General features: G+C 34.3%; 1 protein-coding gene across 3 annotated transcripts in view; it reads left to right on the top strand.

The window, feature by feature from the left end:
• ABCA5 (ATP binding cassette subfamily A member 5) overlaps positions 1-21281 on the top strand; it is a 79918-nt gene extending 58637 nt beyond the window's left edge. For all 3 annotated transcript variants that reach the window (XM_033181963.1, XM_033181962.1, XM_033181964.1), the window contains 16 exons: positions 2600-2770; positions 6118-6231; positions 6613-6747; positions 7460-7534; positions 8071-8162; positions 11846-11972; positions 12278-12395; positions 12490-12581; positions 13606-13781; positions 14212-14287; positions 14416-14510; positions 16224-16343; positions 17450-17599; positions 18106-18185; positions 19810-19865; positions 20761-21281. In XM_033181963.1, coding sequence (XP_033037854.1) covers positions 2600-2770; positions 6118-6231; positions 6613-6747; positions 7460-7534; positions 8071-8162; positions 11846-11972; positions 12278-12395; positions 12490-12581; positions 13606-13781; positions 14212-14287; positions 14416-14510; positions 16224-16343; positions 17450-17599; positions 18106-18185; positions 19810-19865; positions 20761-20868 — 1785 coding nt within the window. In that variant the 3' untranslated portion in view covers positions 20869-21281. The remainder of the gene's footprint in view (positions 1-2599; positions 2771-6117; positions 6232-6612; positions 6748-7459; positions 7535-8070; positions 8163-11845; positions 11973-12277; positions 12396-12489; positions 12582-13605; positions 13782-14211; positions 14288-14415; positions 14511-16223; positions 16344-17449; positions 17600-18105; positions 18186-19809; positions 19866-20760) is intronic.
• The last annotated feature ends 4128 nt before the right edge of the window (positions 21282-25409 follow it).

The raw sequence follows: 25409 nt of genomic DNA, 5'->3' as shown, positions 1-25409 counted from the left end.
CTTCAGGCATATGGTGATCTTGTACAGTCTTTGGCTGTTCAAAGTCTCCCACTCTTTCACTCTGCTGAGATTATATCTTACTCCTCTAATAAAAATTCTGATCTTCTTCACAGATGATATTAATTAAGTAAAAACAAATTTGTCTAAATTAACTTACAGACTGTGATGAATAATGAACTCATTATTTTAATAAATTCTAAAAAGATAAATTCTAGGCCAAGTATGGTGGCCCATACCTGTAATCCCAGCACTTTGGGAGGCCGAGGTGGGCGGATCACCTGAGGTTGGGAATTTGAGACCAGCATGACCAACGTGGAGAAACCTCGTCTCTACTAAAACTACAAAAAAAATTAGCCAGGCGTGGTGGCGCATGCCTGTAATCCCAGCTACTCGGGAGGCTGAGGCAGGAGAATCACTTGAATCTGAGAGGCGGAGGTTGAGGTGAGCTGAGATCATGCCATTGCACTCCAGCCTGGGCAACAAGAGCAAAATCTCCATCTCATAAATAAGTAAATAAATAAATAAAATAAATTCTAATAGAAATTTTGTTATTAATTTGTTTAGTATAAAAGTAACACATATCTCTATTTTTAAAATAATATTCAATTTTTGTCATAAATATACTCATTGTAGTAATGTATAAATTATAGAAAAGCATAAGGAACATAGAAATCCATAACCCACTGCACGATAATAAAACTTACTGGACATTTGCATTTTTCTTTCTTGTTTCAACGGAAACATTTTAAATTAAACTTTTTATTTTGAGATAGTTGTATATTCATGTTTATTTGTTAGAAATGACAGAGAGATCCAGTGTACTCTTTACATTTTTTTTTTGAGACGGAGTCTCACTCTGTCACCCAGGCTGGAGTGCAGTGGCCGGATCTCAGCTCACTGCAAGCTCCGCCTCCCGGGTTCCCACCATTCTCCTGCCTCAGCCTCCCGAGTAGCTGGGACTACAGGCGCCCACCACCTCGCCTGGCTAGATTTTTGTATTTTTTAGTAGAGACGGGGTTTCACCGTGTTGACCAGGATGGTCTCGATCTCCTGACCTCGTGATCTGCCCGTCTTGGCCTCCCAAAGTGCTGGGATTACAGGCTTGAGCCACCACGCCCGGCCACTCTTTACATTTTATCCCAATGATAACATCTTGTAAAATTATAGAAAAATATAACAGGATATTGGCATTGATAGTCAAGATACAGAACATTTCTGTCACCAAAAACATTCCCATTTTTTGCCCTTTCCTAGCCTCTCTGACCTGTGGCAACCACTACTCTGTTCTCTTATTTCTGGAATTTTGATAGTTCAAAAATGTAAAATGGCATCACAATAAGTTTTCTTTTGGGATTAGCTTTTATCAACTAGCATTTTTTTTGAAATTCATCCAATTTGTATGTATCTATAAGCCATTCCTTTTTATTGCTGGGTAATATTCCATGGTATGGATACATCACACTTTCTCTGACCGTTTGCCTGTTGAAAAACATTTGGATTATTTTCCATTTTTGGCTATTATGAAAAAGTTGCTGTGAACATTTGCATACAGGTTTTGTGTAAACATAAGTTTTCATTTCTCTGGAATAAATGCCCAAGAGTGTAATTGCTGAATCATACGTGTTTAGTTTTATAAGAAATTGCCAGATTATTTTCCAGGATGAGTATTCCATTTTATATTACCCTCCCAGCAATGTGTGAATGACAGAAGTTTGAATTATCCAAAATAATTGCATTTGCCTTGGCTTATGTTTTTATTCTTGTATTAGAATTTACATGTGTCTCATGTTCTCATAATTCATTGAACAGAAAACTTGCCAATTTTGTTCATTTCTCCTCTTCTTAACTAATCTTTATATTTCATGCTTCCTTTATCTCACTCTGTGGACAGCTCTTTCATATAATACCTTTAGTTATTTGGAGTAGATATTTTTACAGATGGCAAAAATCAACTAAATAAAGTTGTTAGGTATTTGGATTTGTGAAATATTTTAGAAATTTGAAATTAAATGAGAACCTGAGATAGGAAAACTATGATCATTTAAGTTTACTTGTGACATAAGTAACACCTTGGATTTATATACTATGCCAGTGTACATAAAAGGTTTTGAACATTACAGAAGCTTTCACTTAAGCTGAAAGCCTTATGTAAATCCAAAGGATACTTGGCAATTTATTAGTGTTTTTATTTATGAAAGGTTCATTTTTAAAAATGAGAATTCTTTTTCTGTGTAAACGTATCTTCCCATCTGTTTCCACAGTATTTCAAAAGCTGTAATGTTTTGGCTATTTATTGTTTGTATGGCTGTTAACCCCAACTGCCGTGACACCTTTTGTTTTATTTTAATCTCAGTTTCTTAGCACTACTGTATTCTGATTCTTAAAAATTTTGTTGAAATTGTTACTACTTAGAGATAATGAGCCAAATTAAAGGCTAAATGGAATTTTTATTTAGTGTGAGGAGGACTTTTATTACCTATAGCCTGGAATGTGACCTTTTTGGTTTCACTGATGTAATATTAAGAGATCTGCAATAATTTACTAATTTATTTGTATGTTTCTAAAGTGTCTAAATTTATAATTTTTTTCTTTTTTTTAGATCAAAGCTTATACTCAACTTAAACTTTCAGGTCTTTTGCCATCTGCATATTGGATTGGACAAGCTGTTGTTGATATCCCCTTATTTTTTATCATTCTCATTTTGATGCTAGGAAGCTTATTGGCATTTCATTATGGATTGTATTTTTATACTGTAAAGTTCCTTGCTGTGGTAAGTTAGTGTTGTACTCATGCTATTTACAGATACAATTTTATTTAAAAACTATTTATAAACATGACAATTGACTTATTGAATAATTTGGTTATTTTTAAAAGAAAATTGAGCAAGTATCTATTGTATTTAATACATGTAATCATTTTATATGATAATAAGTGACTTTTAAAAACAATAATTTACCACCATTTTAAAATAATTTCTTGAAACTAAAGTGATCTTTCATGTAGACCACCTACTTGGGTGTAATCAGGAACGCTTTAATATATTCCTTCCTTAAAATGCCTTTCTTGGTTTTACTTATGCCTGAAAATAATTTCACAAAGGATAAGCTCTTTTATTCCATAGTTTAAAACATAGCTTAATATTTCTATATCTCAATAATGGGCAAGCTGTGAGCCAGATGAAGAACACAATCCCGTTTACAATAGCCACAAAAAAATTAAAATACCTAGGAATACATCTAACAAAGGAGATGAAAGATCTCTACGGGGAGAACTATAAAACATTGCTGAAGGAATTCAGAGATGATACAAACAAATGGAAAAACATTTCATGCTCATGGATTAGAAGACTCAATATGTTAAACTGGCCATACTGCCCACAGCAATCTACAGATTCAACACTGTTCCTATCAAACTACCAACATTATTCATCACAGAATTTTAAAAAACTATTCTTTTTTTTTTTTCTTTTTGAGAGGAGTCTCGCTCTGCCGCCCAGGCTGGAGTGCAGTGGCCGGAACTCAGCTCACTGCAAGCCCCGCCTCCTGGGTTTACGCCCTTCTCCTGCCTCAGCCTCCCAAGTAGCTGGGACTACAGGCGCCCGCCACGTCACTCGGCTAGTTTTTTGCATTTTTTAGTAGAGACGGGGTTTCACTGTGTTAGCCAGGATGGTCTCGATCTCCTGACCTCGTGATCCACCCGTCTCGGCCTCCCAAAGTGCTGGGATTACAGGCTTGAGCCACCGCGCCCGGCCTAAAAAAACTATTCTAAAATTCATATGGAACCCCAAAAGAACCCAAATGGCTAAAGGAATCCTAGGTAAGCTGAGCGCAGTGGTTCACACCTGTAATCCCAGCACTTTGGGAGGCCGAGGCGGGTGGATCACAAGGTCAGGAAATCAAGACCATCCTGGCCGACATGACGAAACCCCATCTGTACTAAAAATACAATAAATTAGCTGGGCGTGGTGGCATGTGCCTATAGTCCCAGCTACTCAGGAGGCTGAGGCAGGAGAATCGCTTGAACCCAGGAAGTGGAGGTTGCAGTGAGCTGAGATCGTGCTACTGCACTCCAGCCTGAGCACCAGAGAGAGATGCCATCTCAAAAAAAAAAAAAAAAAAAAAAGAATCCTACCTAAAAAGAACAAAACCAGAGGCATTTCATTACCTGACTTCAAACTATACTATAAGGCTTCAGTGACCAAAACAGCATGATACTGGTACAAAAACAGACATGTAGACCAATGAAACAGAATAGAGGACCCAGAAATAAAGTCACACATCTATAGCCATCTGATCTTCAACAAAGTTGACAAAAATAAGCGACCGGAAAGGACTCTGTGTTCAATAAATGGTCCTGGGATAGCTGGCCGAAGGATAGTATGCCGAAGAATGAAATTGGGCCTCCACCTTTTACCATATATAAAAAGTAACTCAAGATGGATTAAAGATTTAAGGGTAAGACATCAAACTTTAAGAATTCTACAAGAAAACCTAGGAAATACCGTTCTGGACATTGGGAAAGAATTTATGACTAAATAAGTCTTCAAAAGCAATTGCAACAGAAATAAAAATTGACAAGTGGCACCTAATTAAACTAAAAAGCTTCTGCACAGCAAAATAAACTATAAACAGAGTAAATGGACAACGTACAGAATGGGAGAAAATACAAACTATGCATCCAACAAAGGCCTAGTATCCATAATCTATAAGGCACTTAAACAATTCAGCAGTCAAAAAACAACGAACTCCGTTAAAACGTGGGCAAAAGATACGAACAGACACTTCTCAAAGAAGACATGTAAGTGGACAACAAGTGTATGAAAAAATGCTCTACATCACTAATCATCAGAGAAATGCAAATCAAAACCAGAGTGAGATACCATCTCACATCCGTTAGAATGGCTATGATTAAAAAGTCAAAAACCAACAGATGCTGGCGAGGCTGCGGAGAAAATGAAATGCTTATATACTTTTGGTGGGAATGTAAACTTCAGCAACCATGGAAAGCAGTTTGGAAAGTTCTCAAAAAACTTAAAACAAAACTACCTTACAACTCAGAAACCCTATCACTGGGTATATATCCAAAAGAAAATAAATCATTCTACCAAAAAGACTCATGAGCTGGTATGTTCATTGTAGCACTTTTCACAATAGCAAAGACATGGAATCAACCTAGGAGCCCATCAACCAGTGATTGAATAAAGGAAGTGTGTTACATATACACCATGGAATACTGTGCAGCTGTAAAAAAGAATGAAATTATGTCTGTTGCGGCAGCACAGATGCAGTTGGAGGCCATTATTCTAAGTGAATTAACAAAGGAACAGAAAACCAACTATTGCATGTTCCCACTTATAAGTGGGAGCTCAGTTGGGTAAACATGGACATAAAAATGGCAACAATAGACACTGGGCACTGTTAGATGGGAGCAGGAGGAAGGGGAGCAAGGGTTGAAAAACTAACTGTTGTGTACTATATCCAATACTTGGGTGACAGAATCAATTATACCCCAAACCTCAGCATCATGCAGTATACCTGTGTAACAAACCTGCACATGTATCTCCTGAATCTAAAGTAAAACTGGAAATTATTTAAAATAAAATAAAATATAACTTAAAATATCAAAGAAGAGACTGATTTGCATTCGTATGCACATGTAAATGACTGACAGTAGGCCCTTTCATTGAATACTTTAATATTAGGAAAAAGGGAAAACAGAGTTAGGTGAGGTTGATGACTCAACCTCATCATCAAGGTTAGTTTCAGGTGAGGCTGAAACTAAACTTATCAATTTTGTCAGAGATCATAATGACCTTATATGTTAGTTTCTGCCATATAAAATAATGTTTTTCTTAAACTTTAAAAAATAAAGTGCTGTATATTAAAATAGTAGCTAATATTTGAGAGAGATTAAGTTGTAGCTAGCTATACTTGCTTTTTACAATTATGAGAGATAGTATTTTACTTGGTATAAAAAACTACAAATAGTGTTCAGTTTAAATGACTTATTTAGGATTGTATTAATAATTATTTCTTAATATTTAATATGACTAGTATTTCATGTCATGTGTATTGTAAGCTGTTCATATTTTTATAGAAACATATTTCTGATTTACAGGTTTTTTGCCTTATTGGTTATGTTCCATCACTTATTCTGTTCACTTATATTGCTTCTTTCACCTTTAAGAAAATTTTAAATACCAAAGAATTTTGGTCATTTGTCTATTCTGTGGTAAGTCACATTTTACGTTATTTCAACTTTCCATAGCAGTTTAATTAAAAGTCACGAATTCTTTCCTGATTATACTAAAAATGTTACATGTCTTTTGTAAGTGCAGAATTTAGGTAGATAATTGGCAACTTCTTTTTGTGTACATTTGTCTTCTGAATCATCCTTTCCACCTAGGAACAATATGGAAGACATTAGCAACTAGTGTATCAAGGACACTAGTTACAAACAAGTGATATTGTTGTTGCTTGCTGGCTAAATATCATCTCTAGTTCCATGTTTTATTAGAGGATTGAAAAAATAGTTTAATGCTTAGACACCAATTTGTAAGTCAGTTTGTATGAAGTTTGTAAACACTTCGTCTCTTGTTTATTTTTTCTTCAGACAGCGTTGGCTTGTGTTGCAATCACTGAAATAACTTTCTTTATGGGATACACAATTGCAACTATTCTTCATTATGCCTTTTGTATCATCATTCCAATCTATCCACTTCTAGGTTGCCTGATTTCTTTCATAAAGGTAATTCAGCTAAATATTTTAATATGTTAAAAAACATAAATAAATATGGTCTAAATTGGGGATGTTAGTTCTTGTTCAGAAAATAGTAAAATGCATCAGGCTAGTGGCTACTGCTTGATTTAGATATTATTAATGCAGCGTAAATTATTGTAAGCTCTTGTCAAACTGTAAATTCTCAAAGGAAAAGGGCTATGTTCATTACAGGTTCTCTGATGCTCAAAATGATGTATATAATTAGAAGTGTGACATGATTTCAGTCCGTATTTGTTTTTAGGAGTTTATCAGTGATTAAATAATATATTTTACTATAAAGGGCTGAGAAAGAATAAAGTATAAGAGATTTTCTACAAGAAAAAATAGAGACAAAAACCAGATTCATTTTATTAAGACTGGATAATTGAAAAAAATTTCCATGTGATTAGAAAAAATATTGTTATGAATTCTTAATTTAGAATTGCTAATTAATTCTACTTTCTAATCCTACTTCCCCTGCTTCCCTTTTTAGGTCTCAGTTCAATGTGTTTAATTTATATTGATCCTCAGAAATATTTTGGGACAGGGAAGATTTTAAGTAAAAAATATAACTTACTAATATGAATAGCTAACTTATTTATAGAAAGTACACGTTTGCTAAACAAAATACATTTTTTCATTTTAATCCAAATATTTCTACATACTGCAGCTTACACATTTTCAAAACTTTTTGTCTTAGATTTCTTGGAAGAATGTACGAAAAAATGTGGACACCTATAATCCATGGGATAGGCTTTCAGTAGCTGTTATATCGGTAAGAAATAAAGTGTTTTTGTGAGTTAGCATGTTACCTTAAGAATAGTTTGGTCCTGTGGTTTTAACTATATTTAGTTTTTTATCCTGTTGCATGAAAAAGAAGGTACATAAAAAGTTAAGCGTGTTACTTAACGCTAGCTATTCTGTGTTTCAGTGGGGAGTACCTTTCATTTACTGAATGTGTTCACTTTAATATAGCCTTTTACATGTTATTAATTCTATTTAATTACAGTTGTGTCTTTCTTAGAAGCAAAAACAAAGTTTTTGTGTTTCATTATATTTTATAAAGCTGACAATAAATGAATGATACAGAGGTAGAAAATAAGTGAAGAATTTGCTAAAAATAATTCTGCTTCGGTTTGTATTAAAATTTATTTTTAATTATCTTTATCATGTCAAGTATGAAAAAGGTTGTGATTGCTTCTTTTGGTAATGGCAAGGAACTTGATGTATATAGTCTTAGTTCCGTTGGCAAAGGAAAAAACTACAACAACAAATCTTTTAGTCATGAGCTGCTACATGTTTTTCTTTTAGCCCTACCTGCAGTGTGTACTGTGGATTTTCCTCTTACAATACTATGAGAAAAAATATGGAGGCAGATCAATAAGAAAAGATCCCTTTTTCAGGTCAGTTGATTTTTTTAAAGTTTTAAATGTTTTTAGTATATTTGCAGAACTGTGTAATTATCACCATAACATAATTTTGGAACATTTCCAGCACTCCAAAAAGAAACTTGGTACCCATTTACAGTCACTTTCTTATCCCTACTTCCATAGCCCCCAGACTTAGGTAACCACTAATCTACTTTCTGTTTCTGTCAGATTTGCCTATTCTGAACACTTTATATAACTGGACAATGGAAATATGCTTTGGAAAACTTCAGTCAAAAGGCCAACGATACTCTTAAATCCTTACATTTAACTTTTATATCTATTTGCTTTTTACCATAGTTGGTTGGCAGGTTATTATTTTTTTTTTTTTTTGAGACGGAGTCTCGCTCTATCGCCCAGGCTGGAGTGCAGTGGCCAGATCTCAGCTCACTGCAAGCTCTGCCTCCTGGGTTTATGCCATTCTCCTGCCTCAGCCTCCCGAGTAGCTGGGACTACAGGCGCCCGCCACCTCGTCCGGCTAGTTTTTTGTATTTTTTAGTAGAGACGGGGTTTCACGGTGTTAGCCAGGATGGTCTTGATCTCCTGACCTCGTGATCCACCCGTCTCGGCCTCCCAAAGTGCTGGGATTACAGGCTTGAGCCACCGCGCCCGGCCTGGCATGTTATTTTAATGTTGGAAAATCATCAGATTTGCCAGATAACATCTTTTAAAAATTACTAGGATTTGGGCTCTATAATTAGTATCTAGCATATGGTTTTACACTTAGTATAATGTTTGGAAGGTTCGTCATGTAGTCGCGTGTAGCAGTACTTCACTACCTTTTTATTTTTGCTGAGTAATATTACATTGTATGTACATTGTACACTGCACTTTATATCAGTACTGCACTTTATTTATATCAATGAGTTGCTTTTACTTTTCAGCTATTATGAACTATGTTGCTATGAACATTTGTATGCTACTTTTTGTATGGGCATATATTTTCATTTCTTTTGGGTGGATACCTAGAAATGGGATTGCTGTATCATTTGAGGAATTGCCAGACTGTTTGTAAAGTGGTAATACGACTTTACACTGCCGCTAGGAATGTTTTAGGGTTCTGTTTTCTCCACATCCTTGCCAATGCTTGTTATTGTTTGTCTTTTTTACACATTCTTCCAAATATATTAGCTAATTTATTTTTACTTTTTCTTCTGTCCAGCCTTGCTTACATGATTCATCACTTTATTATCATTTCAGCATCCTCAACTTTTGTCTTTTTGACCTGTCTACTAAAAATTATAATTATTGGTGAATTGAATTATATACTGGAAAAAATAACATGAAAGTTCCATTTAATAATACTACATATTTATTCCATATAAATTCAGCTGGTTTTTTTAAAAAATGATTTTAGATCTGGGGGTAAATGTGCATGTTTGTTAGCTGGATATATTGCATACTGATCGGAATTGGGCTTCTAGTGTAACATTACCCAAATAGTGAACATTGTACCTAATAGGTAGTTTTTCAACCCTCATCCCTGCCCTCTTTTGAAGTCCATAGTCATAATGTTTCCATGTTTATGTTCATGTGTATCCACTGATAAGTGAGAACATGTTGTATTTGTCTCTTTATACTTGTGATTACTTATAAGTGAAAACAGGTGGTATTTGATTGTCTGTTTCCAAATTACCTCACTTAGGATAGTGGCCTCCAGTTCCATCCATGTTGCTGTAAAGAACATAATTTCATTCTTTTTATGGCTGTATAGTATTCCATGGTGTATATATACCATATGTTTTTTGTCCAGTCAACTGTTGATGGACTCTTAGGTTGGTTCTATGACTTTGCTATTGTGAATAGTACCATGATGAACATATGAGTGCAGGTGTCTTTTTTATGTAATGGTTTTTTTTTCCTTTGGGTATATACTCAGTAGTAGGATTGCTGGGTTGAATGGTAGTTATATTTTAATACTGTTTGGAAATATATCACATTTTCCTAGTTAGCACCTTCTTATCTCTTTCTTTTCAATAGTTATCCAAAGCTTTCTCTTTATTCCTCATATTCCTCAAATCACCTTCCTGCATCTCAGTAAATAATCTTGTCATTTATCTCAGAAAATAGAAGCACTTAATTATAAGTTATAAATTTCTACAAACTTACTCACATCTTCCATCATTTTTGCCTTTTCCCCATCCTAAAGGAAGTAGCAGCCCATCCTATTATCCAGGTCTTCATTTATTCTATATACCTGGAATATTGCTCAATTTTCTTTTTCTCTTTTTCTCTTTCCTTTCTGGATCTCAATGGTATATTTTTTGTGGGGTTGGGGAGGGTCACCTTTCTTCCATATATGAAAGAACCCATAGATCTTATTTGAACATGAATCCATCTCTAATTCCTATTCTATATCTCTCTTTCCTTTCATAGCCCAAATCCTTCTATCTCCAGTTACTCACCTTCCATCTACTCCTATAACTCCCTGCAATCTGGATTTTCCCTTACCTTTCCATTGATACTATTTTCAATAAGATAACTAAAGATTTTGTCTTTTAATTGTCTAGTAGGCTCAACTTATTTAACTAATCTGCAGCCTTTAATATGATTGACATTGTTCTCCTTACACATTATTCTTTTCTTTTTTTTTTGAGATGGAATCTCACTCTGTCATCCAGGCTGGAGTGCAGTGTCGTGATCTCAGCTCACTGCGGCCTTCACCTCCCAGGTTCAAATGATTCTCCTGCCTCAGCCTTCCAAGTAGCTGGGATTACAGGCATGTGCCACCAAACCCGGTTACTTTTTGTATTTTATTTTTTAGTACAGACAGGATTTCTCCATGGTGGCTAGGCTGGTCTCAAACTCTTGACCTCAAGTGATCTACATGCCTTGGCCTCTTCAAGTGCCTGGATTACAGGCAGGAGCCACATTTTTCTTGTTCTTTGTTTTCCATTATGTCTTCTCCTGTTTGCCTCTATACTTCAAAATTGCCTTTGCAAGCACTTCATACACTGTCTATCCCTAAAGATAGTGTTACTGTGGGTTCTGACATCAACCCTCTACATCTACTCTTTCTGGGCAATTTCATTTATACTCGGGCTGTAAATTTTTTGAGGGCAAGGTTCATGTTTTTTCATCTTTCTTTTTGTGTAATAATACCTGACACCTACTAGTCATAAATAATATTGTTGAATAAATGAATGAGTCTAGGTAATATCATCCAAATGCTATCAGTCATTGAAAAATAATGCTTGTGGCTGGGCATGGTGGCTTGAACCTGTAATCCCAGCACTTTGGGAGGCCAAGGCAGGTGGATCACCTGAGGCCAGGAGTTTGAGACCAGCCTGGGCAACATGGTGAAACCCTGTCTCTACTAAAAATACAAAAATGAGCCGGGCGTGGTGGCGCGTGTCTGTAATCCCAGCTACTCAGGAGGCCAAGGCAGGAGAATCGCCTGAACCCAGGAGACAGAGGTTATAGTGAGCTGAGATCGCACCACTTCACTCCAGCCTGGGCAACAGAGTGAGACCATGTCTCAAAAAAAAAAAAAAGAAAGAAAAAGAAAAATATCGCTTGTAATTCCACCTTTCAGAGATAATCCTAGATCTTATGTTAGTGTATTTTTTCAGTCTTTTCTCTGCCTAGTATCTGAATTTCTTACTATTTTTAATTATTTGAAAACCTACTGTCTTTATATAATTATTATATATATGTAGAAACCTTTCAACGAAGTCCAAAAATAGGAAGCTTCCAGAACCACCAAACAATGAGGATGAAGATGAAGATGTCAAAGCTGAAAGACTAAAGGTCAAAGAGCTGATGAGTTGCCAGTGTTGTGAGGAGGTAATTTATTCTTTATGACTAAGTCATAGTAAATATGAAATGATAAATTCCCAGTATATGGAAATTAATCTGAAAAATATTTTTCTTTGCATATGAAGCAATCTGAAAAAAATCTTTCTTGGAAAAAAATTACTTTGTTTACTTACTTTTGAATAAGTCAGGATTTCAGTCAAATGGATATTTATTTGTACAGTATCCCCTTATTAGCCAATATAATTTTTGTAATATGGACATGAGGTATGTGCAGCCTGTCATTTCATGATAGGTTTTATAACTTTCTTTTTAAATACAATTTTTCTTATTAGAAACCATCCATTATGGTCAGCAATTTGCATAAAGAATATGATGACAAGAAAGATTTTCTTCTTTCAAGAAAAGTAAAGAAAGTGGCAACTAAATACATCTCTTTCTGTGTGAAAAAAGGCTGGTATTTAATTTTTTATTACATAACTTTTCTGGAAGAGTAATTTCCACTTTTAGTATGATTGGATTATGAGTTTTCTTTCAATTCCTTTAGGAGAGATCTTAGGACTGCTGGGTCCAAATGGTGCTGGCAAAAGCACAATTATTAATATTCTGGTTGGTGATACTGAACCAACTTCAGGCCAGGTATGATATATAAGAGTATAGGATATGTTGAATGTGATTTATCTTTTTAATTAACAAACTTTTAATGACAAATTAGGATTTGATATTTAATTTTTATGTATATTTTTAGCATTTTTTATACAGCTTGATCAAATTATGATCTTTTGGGTTATCTGTAAAAATAATGTGCATGGTGAAATTTTCAGACACATGTAGACACACACATATATACAGTATTTCTGCTTTTGCAGTGCTTATATGCATGAGTTATTTGCCAACTTAATGGAAGACCATTTTATTAGCTTCAGGAGATGTGGGAGCTTGTTTAGACCTGCCATCAGCTGGTCTTTTATTATAAGCCTGTCACTCACCACTTAGTGGATACTTCACAAAACTACCTTGATCCCATTTCCTGCTTCTCTCCCCTTGCTTACTTTGTGTCAGCCACACTAACTCATTGCTTTCCTGGAAAATGCCAGACATATTGCCCAAGATATTTCCTTTGTTTGGCTATACCTTATACCCTAGAAATATATGTACTAAATTCACTTATCTCTTTGGCTCAACTGTCACCGTCCAGTGAAGCTCCCTGATCATTAGAATTACATCTTGCTTTTTCATCCAACTCTGTATTACTCTTTCTGACCATGTCTCTGAACTCTGACTTACCTATATATGTCCTCCCATCATCAAACATCAAAAAGGAGTAAAAAATCTGACTGGGTTCTGTGGTTCATGCCTGTAATCCCAGCACTTTGGGAGGCTGAGGCAGGAGGATTGCTTGAGCTCAGGAATTCAAGACTAGCCTGGGCAACATAGTGAGACCTTGTCTCTGCTAAATTCAAAAAAGAAAACAAAATAGCCTGGCATGGTGGCACTTGTTTGTAGTCTCAGTTACTTAGCAATAATAATAATAATAATAAAGGAGTACAAATCTGACTTGATATTACTGTGGCTGTAGGAAGGGGTTTTAATTAATGTACTTGCCACTCCCTTCACAATGTAAATTAAACAAAATAGTAAAAATTGGTTTGTGTTTCTATAGGTATTTTTAGGAGATTATTCTTCAGAGACAAATGAAGATGATGATTCCCTGAAGTGTATGGGTTACTGTCCTCAGATAAACCCTTTGTGGCCAGATACTACATTGCAGGAACATTTTGAAATTTATGGAGCTGTAAAAGGAATGAGTGCAAGTGACATGAAAGAAGTCATAAGTCGGTAAAATAATTGTCTTTAGATTCCTTTTGTTACTTAGAAAGGTTTACATTTCATATTTTTAAAATTTCATAACAGGCATTTCTGTGGACAATGATTTTTATAGAAAATGTTTATTTTTCATATATTCTTTATGATATATGAAAATATATTGATAGCTATAAATTATGATAGTTATAAAAAGGTCATTTTTCTATTTCTAGTTGCAGGATGAATGTACCTGTAGATGTCATGAAACTTACTTTAATTGAAAGTGAACCATTTTATCAAGATATTAATTTATTTAAAATGATGTAAATTGGAGACTTTTGCCCTTACATACTTATAATAAGCTTCAACTGAGTAACTATTCACAACATCAGGGATCACACCCAGTTGATATTTGTGTTTATATATGTCATGGTGCTCTCATTTTGTAATGTTCATTTTGCAGAATAACAAATGCACTTGATTTAAAAGAACATCTTCAGAAAACTGTAAAGAAACTACCTGCAGGAATCAAACGCAAGGTACTTTCATTAAACACCAAATAATGTCTCTATTTTTTTATTGATAGTTTAGTACCTGATACTGTCTTGATAGATTCCTTATAGTGAACCTTTGTTAATTCCCCACCCGTCTTTTTCTTTCCATGTAGTTGTGTTTTGCTCTAAGTATGCTAGGGAATCCTCAGATTACTTTGCTAGATGAACCATCTACAGGTATGGATCCCAAAGCCAAACAGCACATGTGGTGAGTACGGTGCTTGTGACACAGTACATCATACTTCAGAATAGAACAGCTTCTTTTATTATATTAGTTTTATGTTATATGTACATCTTGATTTTAAATCCTATTCAAAGGATACAATAGTAATTAAAAATTAGATTTAGAGATTTCCTTAAGCTTTTGAAACTTTGCCGTATTTTTCATGAAGTGTTCATAATATTTTACATATTCCGAAACACAAATAAGCATATGAGTCATTATTAAAATAAAGAGTTCTAGTGTTCTGAATAGTTTTTAAGTTTTTTTCTGGTCATTTAGCATACAAATGATCTTTCCCAAAATAATGGTGTCTTGAATTTATGTTGGGACTCTTTCTAGTACAGTCATGCATTGCCTAATGACAGAGATACATTCTGAGAAAGGCATTTTTGTCATTGTGCAAACATAATAGAGTGTACTTATATAAATCTTTGGGTGGTTATAACCTACTACACACCTAGACTATATGGTACAGCCTATTACTCCTAGGCCATAAATCTGTAGAGCATGTCCCTGCACTGAATACTGTAGGCAGTTGTAGCACAATGGTAAGTATTTGTGTATCTGGACATATCTAAACACAGAAAAGATACAGTAAAAATAAAGTATTATAATCTTATGGGATCGTGGTTGGAAATGTGTTTCATCATTGACTGAAATGTCATTATGCAGTTCATGTAAAGTGCTAATTAGTTGAATAACTCTTTTTTTTTTTTTTTTTGAGACGGGGTGTTGTTCTGTTGCCCAAGCTGGAGTGCAGTGGTGCCATCATGGCTCACTGCAACCTCTGCTTCCCGGGCTCAAGCAATTCTCCTGCCTCAGCCTTCCAAGTAGCTGGGACTACAGGCAAGAGCCACCACACCCAGCTAACTTTTTGTATTTTTAGTAAAGACAGGGTTTCACCATGCTGGCCAGGCTGTTCCCGAACTCCTGACCTCAGGTGATCCGCCCGTTCGGCCTCCCAAAGTGCTGGGATTACAGGTATGAGACACAGCACCTGGTCTTGAACAACTCTTTAAGCCTCGACGTCCATGTCTATAAATTGTAAGGTTTGGTTTGGATGCATGTTAAAGTTTCCTTATGATTCAAAGCCTGTTTTGGTTATAACAAGAAAAGGCATCAATTTTAAAATTTATTTATTGTCATACTTTTAGCCCATAGTAACATTTGGAATCATAGAGTTTTTTTCCATTTGATAGGCTTTCAAAATGAAGGGAAAATAAATTAGACTATGAAAGTCATGGCTGGGCGCGGTGGCTCACGCCTGTAATCCCAGCACTTTGGGAGGCCAAGGTGGGCGGATCACGAGGTCAGGAGATGGAGACCATCCTGGCCAACATGGTGAAACCCCATCTCTACTAAAAATATAAAAATTAGCCAGGCATGGTGGCAAGCACCTGTAGTTCCAGCTACTTGGGAGGCTGAGGCAGGAAAATAGTATGAATCTGGGAGGTGGAGCTTGCAGTGAGCCGAGATCGTGCCACTGCACTCCAGCCTGGGGGACAGAGCGAGACTCCATCTCAAAAAAAAAAAAAAAAGAATGTAAAAGTCACAGTTGGGCAGGATGTAGTATCCATAGCAATTGATATTTGGTAAGTTTTAATTGACTTAGTTAACCAACCAGTTGGATTTTTAAAAACCCATGTTTTTTAACAATCAGATGTGTTCCTCTCTTTTTATTTCATTTATGTTTTATAGGCGAGCAATTCGAACTGCATTTAAAAACAAAAAGCGGGCTGCTATTCTGACCACTCATTATATGGAGGAGGCAGAGGCTGTCTGTGATCGAGTAGCTATCATGGTGTCTGGGCAGTTAAGGTCGATGTCTAAATAGCATGCCATTTAGGGGAAGAGGGTGGGGGCTGGATTTTGAATGTCATCATTTCAAAAACATGGCAATAGTTAGTAATTTAAATGTTAAATATTTTAGTTTTTGAGTTAGCTGTTTATAGATTGACTTGGAAGTATGTTGAGTTTTTTTAAAGTGTGGCTGACTACTTTGAATTTGAATTTACTTAATATTTCAATAACTTGGAATATTATTTTTAGGCATAGTACTTGTTATTTTAAAAGTTGTTATATATTGGATTAATTATATAACACAAATATGGAATAAATATATGAGTTTCTACTTACATAAATAAATGAGTAAAGAAATAAGTGTGAGAGAAGAGGTGCATCTTCCTTACAGAACAACTCCAAATAATTTATATAGGTAATAGCCACTTCAAGGGAGGAGGCTTAATCTCCTATCCCCCAGGTTTGGACGGGACTTAGCCAGTTTCTTGGAAAAAATAAACTACAGAAGAAGGAAAATAGTAACTTCACAGTTGAGAAAGCTGGCAAATACTACCTTAATTAAACAATGTTGTGCAGATATCATGTATTCACTGATATGATATGATGGAAAAAGTACTACAGCTGTGTGGTATTCTCTCCAAAACCCATAACCCAAGTCTAGTCATGAGAAAAGTATCAGACTAACCCAAACTGAGGGAACTTCTACCACACCAGTACTTCTCAAAACTGTCAAAATCATGAAAAAGAAAGAATAAGAAACTGTCACCCACAGTTAGAGACTAAGATGACACGATAGCTAAGAACACCATGGTATACGGATAGACCTGGAATAAACAAAGGACACTAGTAGAAAATTGGTGAAATCTAAATAAAGTATGGAGTTCAGTGACAAGGAATGTACCAATGTCGGTGTCTCAGTTGTGACGAATTTACCATGGAAATATAAGATGATAAGATTAGGGAAACTGAAACTGGATGAAGAGTGTATGGGAATGCTGTATTTTCTTTGTAATTTTTCTATAAATGTGAAGGTATATTTTTTAAAAATGTAGTGATATGTGTGAGAAATTATTATTTGAAGCTGTCATTTTATATCTGAGCTTTCTTTTAAAAAATTACTTCAGATGTATTGGAACAGTACAACATCTAAAGAGTAAATTTGGAAAAGGCTACTTTTTGGAAATTAAATTGAAGGACTGGATAGAAAACCTAGAAGTAGACCGCCTTCAAAGAGAAATTCAGTATATTTTCCCAAATGCAAGCCGACAGGAAAGGTAAAATTTTTAAAAATGTGGTTATATTTCTTTATAGAGCAAAGATTATAAAAAGTTATTATATTAAGGATTAATATAATATTAATAAGTGAAAAATCATCTTTTTATTCATAGACCATATATGTATATCTGTGTGTGAATATATATATATATTTCATATATGTGAAATATATGTGTCTGTAGATAATTTATATATATATATATATATATATGTATCTGTATTATCACCAATACTGGAATAATGAAGTCTGATGGCTGGTGTTTTATATCTGCCTTAGTATTAGATTTTTCAATATTCTGTAGTATTTAAATTTTTTTAACATTTTTAGTAGCAATGAGAATTGTTTTGCATGAAAATATGTTATTATTTTAAGCAATTTTCATCCAAATAAATATCAAAATAAATTATTAAATTTAATTTTGAATTTTAAACATGTTGAACTTTAGCTTTAGAACACAATAGTATTAATTTTTAATTTTTTTCCATATTTTATCTTTGTTTTCAGTTTTTCTTCTATTTTGGCTTATAAAATTCCTAAAGAAGATGTTCAGTCCCTTTCGCAATCTTTTTTTAAGCTGGAAGAAGGTAAGTAGTATTTGAAAAACATTTATGTTGTAGCTTTCAAATTATGAAAGAATTTTATTTTAAAAGTTTAAAACTGGGGACTCAGTTTATTTTAGAAACTATGGCAGATAAGAAGATAACCTTTTATTCATTTAATCTAAGACACAGGTAAACACTAACGTCATAGGGACTTTGTGGATAAAGTCTATTGTAATGTAAACCTTTTACAATCTTTAGAGAGCATTGACACAGTTTATCACATTACATCTATGGGAAGGGTCAGCTTAATTATCGAGTCTTTGCAGTTAGTCCAGCAGCAAGAGCTCTGAGTTTCTTGAATCCTTACCTCATACTGGTCCATAGAAATAGCAACACTATCAATACTCCAGTGGCAAAGAGAATTCTGAGTGTAGGAGGGGTGGGCAGTCCCCAAAATTTTAAGGAAGCTTATAGAATCTTGGCATTTAAAAAATAAGTGGTATGTAGGATAAATATATATATGCTGGTGACAGTTGAGGGAGATTACCTCCTGGAAGAATCAGGTATTCATATGCAGATTATTTTATGGCATTTGTAAACTGTGAAACAACCTATATTTATGTATAAGGTTTATTATTAATAATTTTCAAAAGAACTACAGGATTTTTATGATTATTTTTCATGTGATTGCTGAATATAGAACGATTTCCTGATACTGTATATATTCTTGTCACAGCTATGGATTAATGGGTTTTCTTTTGCAAAGAACACTAATTAATTATTTTTGTGTCTGTAATATATGTATTCACATAGTCAGGTAAAGTTCTGCTTTCCTGGCGATTTCTTTATGACCAAAGAGAACACCTGAACTACTTATGGAGAATTAAAGGAATGAATAGAATAACAGAAATTTGGTATTAACTTATATTGCAAAGGAATCTGAAATAAATACAGAAAAATTTATGGGCCGGGCATGATGGTTCACACCTATAATCTCAGCACTTTGGGAGGCTGAGGCGGGAGGATCCCCTAAGCCCATGGTTTGAGACCAACCTGAGCAACACAGTGAGAGCCTGTTTTTACAAAATAATTTTTAAAATTACCCAGGTATAGTGGCTTGTGCCTGCAGTCCCAGCTAATCAGGAGGCTGAGGTGGGAGGATTGTTTGAGCCTGGGAGGTCGAGGCTGCAGTGAGCCATGACTGTATACTTGCTCCGTTGCCCAGGCCACGTTGCCCAGCCTGGGCAACAGAGCAAGACCTTGTCTTAAAAACAGAACCAAACACACAAAAAACGGTTTATGGAGATAGGACCAATATCCAGAATCTAGTTCAAGAAGCCAGAATAGGCTACAGTGGAGTTGAAGAATGGAAGATAAGAGAGCAGGGATCACATGAAAAGAATCACCAGGAAAAAGATAATGGAGGAGAACTTAGAAAAAGTGAAATAAGACAAGTAACATTAAACAGGTAGTAATTAGGGCTATAGAGGAATTATAGGTGTGGGGAAGAGAAAGGAAGAAGAGGGAAAAATAACTTGTTTTGGCAGATTCAACTTTAAGTGAGTTGATGACAGAGACATGTTAAAACAGATTGTTAACTACTTTGGTATGTATGGCCATTTTTTCAAATATTGATAAGTACAATACTATTTTTGTATTTTAATAGCTAAACATGCTTTTGCCATTGAAGAATACAGCTTTTCTCAAGCAACATTGGAACAGGTACTATAAAGTTAAATTTTTAAAAATTATTTTATCCCAGCACTTTGGGAGGCCGAGACGGGCGGATCATGAGGTCAGGAGATCGAGACCATCCTGGCTAATACGGTGAAACCCCGTCTCTACTAAAAAATACAAAAAACTAGTCGGGCGACGAGGCGGGCGCCTGTAGTCCCAGCTACTCGGGAGGCTGAGGCAGGAGAATGGCGTGAACCCGGGAGGCGGAGCTTGCAGTGAGCTGAGATCCGGCCACTGCACTCCAGCCTGGGCGGCAGAGCAAGACTCCGTCTCAAAAAAAAAAAAAAAAAAAAAAATTATTTTATAGAAGAAAGTATCTGATATCGATTGTTTTGGTTTATATTGGAGAGGGAGAGATATTGTAAACCAGCGACAAATTGTTACAGGATAATCTTAAACTTGGTATAATTTTAATCAACCATAGGTTCTTCACTTACTAATTTTTTACATTTTATTTTCTAAATTGATATTGTTTTAAATTGACAAATCACACTGTTTATCGGGTACAGTGTGATGTTTTGATACCTGTGTATAGTATGGAATGCTTAAATCAAGCTAACTTCCATTTGCTTATTTTGAATATCTATTTTTTTCGTTTTGTAAAGAAAGTATCATGATGGTAGTATTTCAAATTAGTGTATTTGAAATTACATTGTTTAAGTAGTTATGAATTATTTTTTAAAAAAATCTATTAATCTAAAGTATTCATCTTTTCATGTAACTTTTGGAAATAACTTACTCTGTTTGAATAACGTTAATAAATCTCTTGATACTTGTTAAAATAACTAGATATAGCTGTGTACCATTTCTGATTTAGCTAAAAGTTCTTTGAGATACTTGAGATACAGAATATTGTATTCATTTATTTCTTTTCACCTAGGTTTTTGTAGAACTCACTAAAGAACAAGAGGAGGAAGATAATAGTTGTGGAACTTTAAACAGTACACTTTGGTGGGAACGAACACAAGAAGACAGAGTAGTATTTTGAATGTGTGTTGTTCAGTCTGCTTACTGGGACTTATTTCTTCTTCACTTAATTTTAACTTTGGTTTAAAAAGTTTTTTATTGGAATGGTAACTGGAGAACCATGAACGCACTTGAAATTTTTCTAAGCTCCTTCATTGAAATGCTCTGGTTGTGTGTTTTGCTTTTCTTTAAATAAAACTTATGTATAATTAAGTGAAACTGCATGTTTGTATTGAAGCATATTGAACTATATAGTTTGTATGTCATCTTTTTTACCTTTCAAAAACAGTGCTTCTGAATTTATGATTTAAAGGAATAGTGATAGAATAGTTTTATTTTGAAGTTATCTTTAAGTTTATGCCATCTTCTTAAATAAGTATGTAATGTTCCAATCTAAATAAAAAACTAATTCATAACTAATGCATAGAAAAGATACGTAAAGCAATGTGAAAGTTTCTTGCTTCTCCTTTTTAATTTCTAAAAAAACCACTCTGAATGGAGGTTGTCATCCGTAAAAGCTAAAGAGTAAGCACTAGGAAATCTCAATATAGAGATTTGAGGAAAGTGATATCCACTAGGGGGCAGTCATTGCTCATAGTAAATGAAATGAGACCTTGTTCTATTAGATGATTTTAGACATAGGTAATTAGGTATGTGAAATTACATTTCTTTTATTTAAAGTAAAATTCAGAAGGTTTTAGTTATCACAATTAAAGGAATACTGTGTGTAGAATGTTATGTAATAGTCTGACTCTGACTCTGTGGCTAGAATGATAGTTATCTATGGAGGTGGAAGAATTAATTAAGCCATACCTTTTCCCTCATCACTCTTAGGACATATAAATTTTTTGTCATCTTCCTTGCAAAGGGCACATTTAATTTTGTTCTTGAATAAAATATTTTATTGGATATTTTTATTGATAAACTTTAGTGAATATCTTTCTCTTTTATAGAGTTTTAAGTAGATCAGTGTATAGATTTATTTAGTAACTTTACCTCATTGACTTTGGAACATAGTGGGATATGAATAAACTCTTTCAAGGGTTAAATTAAGAATTATAAGTGTAGTGCACCTAATTCTTTTTAATAAGAACCAGAATTTCATTATTTGATAGAGTTGAAGGCATGGCTAATATTTTCTTAGAAATACTTCCTTCCTTGTAGAACCCATGTATTGGCTAAAGGTATAAAATAGTGTAAATAATGCTAGTTGACATTACATTTCAACCAAATGAAAGTATTAACTTCGTAAAACAAATATATTGGGAGTGTGATTATTGTATAGAGAGACTTAACAACAACATCAATGACAGAAGGATTAAGGACTGAGTTACTTTAAATAAGCAAACCCTTTCAATGGCATTATTAATTCTTTGATATAGGCAAAATTTAATGAATGTTTAGCTTTATTGTGTAATAAGACATCTGTGATTTTAGGCTCTAGCAGTGGATTTAAAAGTGTTCTTTCTTGGTACAAAGTACATGACTGGTATTTCCCCCCATTGCTGGGGCAGTTGCTATATGCTTTCCTAAAGTATATATAATGTTCACGTAAGTACCCAGGGACCTCTTTTTTGGGATGTGCTTTTGAAATTATGTGTAACCTTGAATACTTAAGTTTAATAAAAATGACAAAATTATATCTATTGTTTGCTAAGGCAGTCACAAAAAAATATAGGTTTTTTTCAGAACCTGACCATCCTAAGAATGAAGATAGAGCATGACTAATGTAGAAAATTATCTGCTTTTGCATGTAGGTTTGGTAACTTTCACTTTACATTTGTGAATGTGTAATTGGTGCAAAGTAAATTTTTTTTCCTGCAAAGTGATAGTCACAATCATGTTATTAATTTTGTTCATTTAGTTACTTTGCTTTTTGAGTATGAATACATGCTCTTGTAAACAATTTTAAAAGACATTCAATTTTATTTTTAGTTTTTATATACTCAGAATATATTTTGGTTGTTAATTAAATTATATGTTCCCTTTTTCACAGTAACAAAATCTGACTCAGGAGAAATATAACTTAATTCTTAGGAAAACAAGGGTAAGTGAGCTGGAAAGCAAAGGGGACAAAAAGTCAAATATGATATTTATTTACAATGTACAGTTCATGTTTCTGAACATATTAATTTTAAAATGTCTTAAATTACCGATCTCAAAACTTTTTTCTATATCAATACAGATAAATAAATAAATATACATGTTAGGCAAAAGCAACATCACCAACCTTATATTTCCCATCCATGATCAAATTTTAAAAGGAGAGTAAAAGCTGAGCTTTACTGAGTGAGTGTTTACTGACTAATAAGGCAAGAAAAAACATGATGAATGTAGTTTACATCTTACTTTTGTGGGCTCTTAATTTTTTTTTCCAGTTTGTTCTCAGTAAAGACTGTGAGTTTTCTTTAAAATATTTTTTTCTTTTAAATTGGCACAAATTATTTTAGGTCAGTATTTTTGTTTTAATCATTAAAACATGTTTAGAGTAATGTAATTCAACAACTATTTTAAGTGATTATGTTTCCAGAAATGGATTCTTTGGAGAGAAGGATGACTATCAGTTTTGGCCCTGTAAGATCTTGGAGATCTATAAGATAGATACTTATATAACTTACATAAAATACATATATCATATAACTTATATAACTAGCTATTATTTTATATAACTAGCTATAATATGACAAATCCTTTGCTAGTAGTACTAACAATGTTTTATAGGAGCACAATTAATTTTACTTAGATCTAAGTGTTATTGTCATTGTTTTTATTGTTCTGTTGGTCACTCAAAATTTCATTCTAATTGTGCCCTGAGTTTGTTAAAATACCATAGTGTATTTTTGTGTAACATGTAAATAGGCATTAATTTTTGAGAAATAGAAATGTTTATCCTTAATGTATTTTTAATTTGCTAACACTGATTTTTTAATTTCTTTCCTGAAATAGCATATTACCTAAAATGAAAGAATTTATTCTCAGATGAATAATTTTTGTATCAGCTATTCTTATAAGGTAAAAGTTTAATTATTTTTTATTTATAATGTGTTGTATGTAAGCAATTCTCAATGCTGCTCTTTAAGAAAAATAAATATGATTATATTAATAATAAGCTTGAAGAGTTGAAAATTTAAGACAAGTCATTTTGTATACTGAAGTGAGTTCTTTGTTATTTAGTGCTGGTAATTGAATAATGAGTAGCTCATATTAAAAATGATGCAAAAACCTGGCACTAAAATTGTTAGTAATTTTTTTAAGTATCTGAGGCTAGTTTTCAAGTGCAGAAGGAACATTGACAATTACTTTATGTTTTAATTTACATTCAGATTTTAAACATAAATTAGGTATGTTTATAGATCTTTTTGTCTTGAATGTATTTTTTTGTAAATAGAAAGCAATCACTTTAACTTACATGTTATTACATATAACAGGTTAAATTATTCTCAAATATTTAACACTACTTACATATTTATCACTTTCCTTAGAATTTTTGAATAAATTGATTCATACAAACACCTAGGCACTATTTTAAATTTTAATGAACAGATTCTTCCCAAGTGCCTAAACAACTCTTGCAAATCAGATTACCTTTTTACATTAAGAAAATCAAGTTCTCAAGAATTTCAAGCATCATTTGGTGTTTCTTTCATTTTTGAGATAGGGTCTCACTTTGCTGCATAGGCTGGAGTGCAGTGGCACAATCCCGGCTCACTGCAGCCTCAAGTTCTCAGGCTCAGGTGATCCTCCCACCTCAGCCTCCTGAATAGCTGGGACTACAGGCATGCACCACTGCGCTCAGCTAATTTTCATATTTTTTGTAGAAATGGGGTTTTGCCATGTTGCCCAGGCTGGTCTCTAACTCCTGGGCTCAGGGGATCCTCCTGCCTTGGCCTCCCAAAGTGTTGGAATTACAGGTGTGATCCACTGTACCTGGCCTTCAAGCATCTTAAAAATAGGCAACATATACAAAACTTCCTGGTTATAAGGCTTGCAACCACACCTGGATAAATATAGTAATGTGTTGCATAACAACATTTGGTCAAAAATGGGCCAGTAAGATTATAAAATATAATATTGTATATTTTTCTTTTTTTTTTCTTTTTTTTTTTTTTTGAGACGGAGTCTCGCTCTGTCGCCCAGGCTGGAGTGCAGTGGCCGGATCTCAGCTCACTGCAAGCTCCGCCTCCCGGGTTTACGCCATTCTCCTGCCTCAGCCTCCCGAGTAGCTGGGACTACAGGTGCCCGCCACCTTGCCCGGCTAGTTTTTTGTATTTTTTAGTAGAGACGGGGTTTCACGGTGTTAGCCAGGATGGTCTCAATCTTCTGACCTCGTGATCCACCCGTCTCGGCCTCCCAAAGTGCTGGGATTACAGGCTTGAGCCACCGCGCCCGGCCAATATTGTATTTTTCTTGTGTCTTTTCTGTGTACACAAATACTTAACTATTGTGTTACAATTGCCTACAATATTAAGTATAGTAGCGTGCTGTCCAGATTTGCAGCCTAGGACCAGCAGGCTGTATCATATAGCCTAGATGTGTAGTAGGCTATTGCCTTAGCACAGTGAC

The sequence above is a fragment of the Trachypithecus francoisi genome, unplaced genomic scaffold, assembly GCF_009764315.1.
Source record: "Trachypithecus francoisi isolate TF-2019V2 unplaced genomic scaffold, Tfra_2.0 Lachesis_group20, whole genome shotgun sequence".
Classification (NCBI taxonomy): domain Eukaryota; kingdom Metazoa; phylum Chordata; class Mammalia; order Primates; family Cercopithecidae; genus Trachypithecus; species Trachypithecus francoisi.
This window is presented reverse-complemented; position numbering and strand designations above follow the sequence as displayed.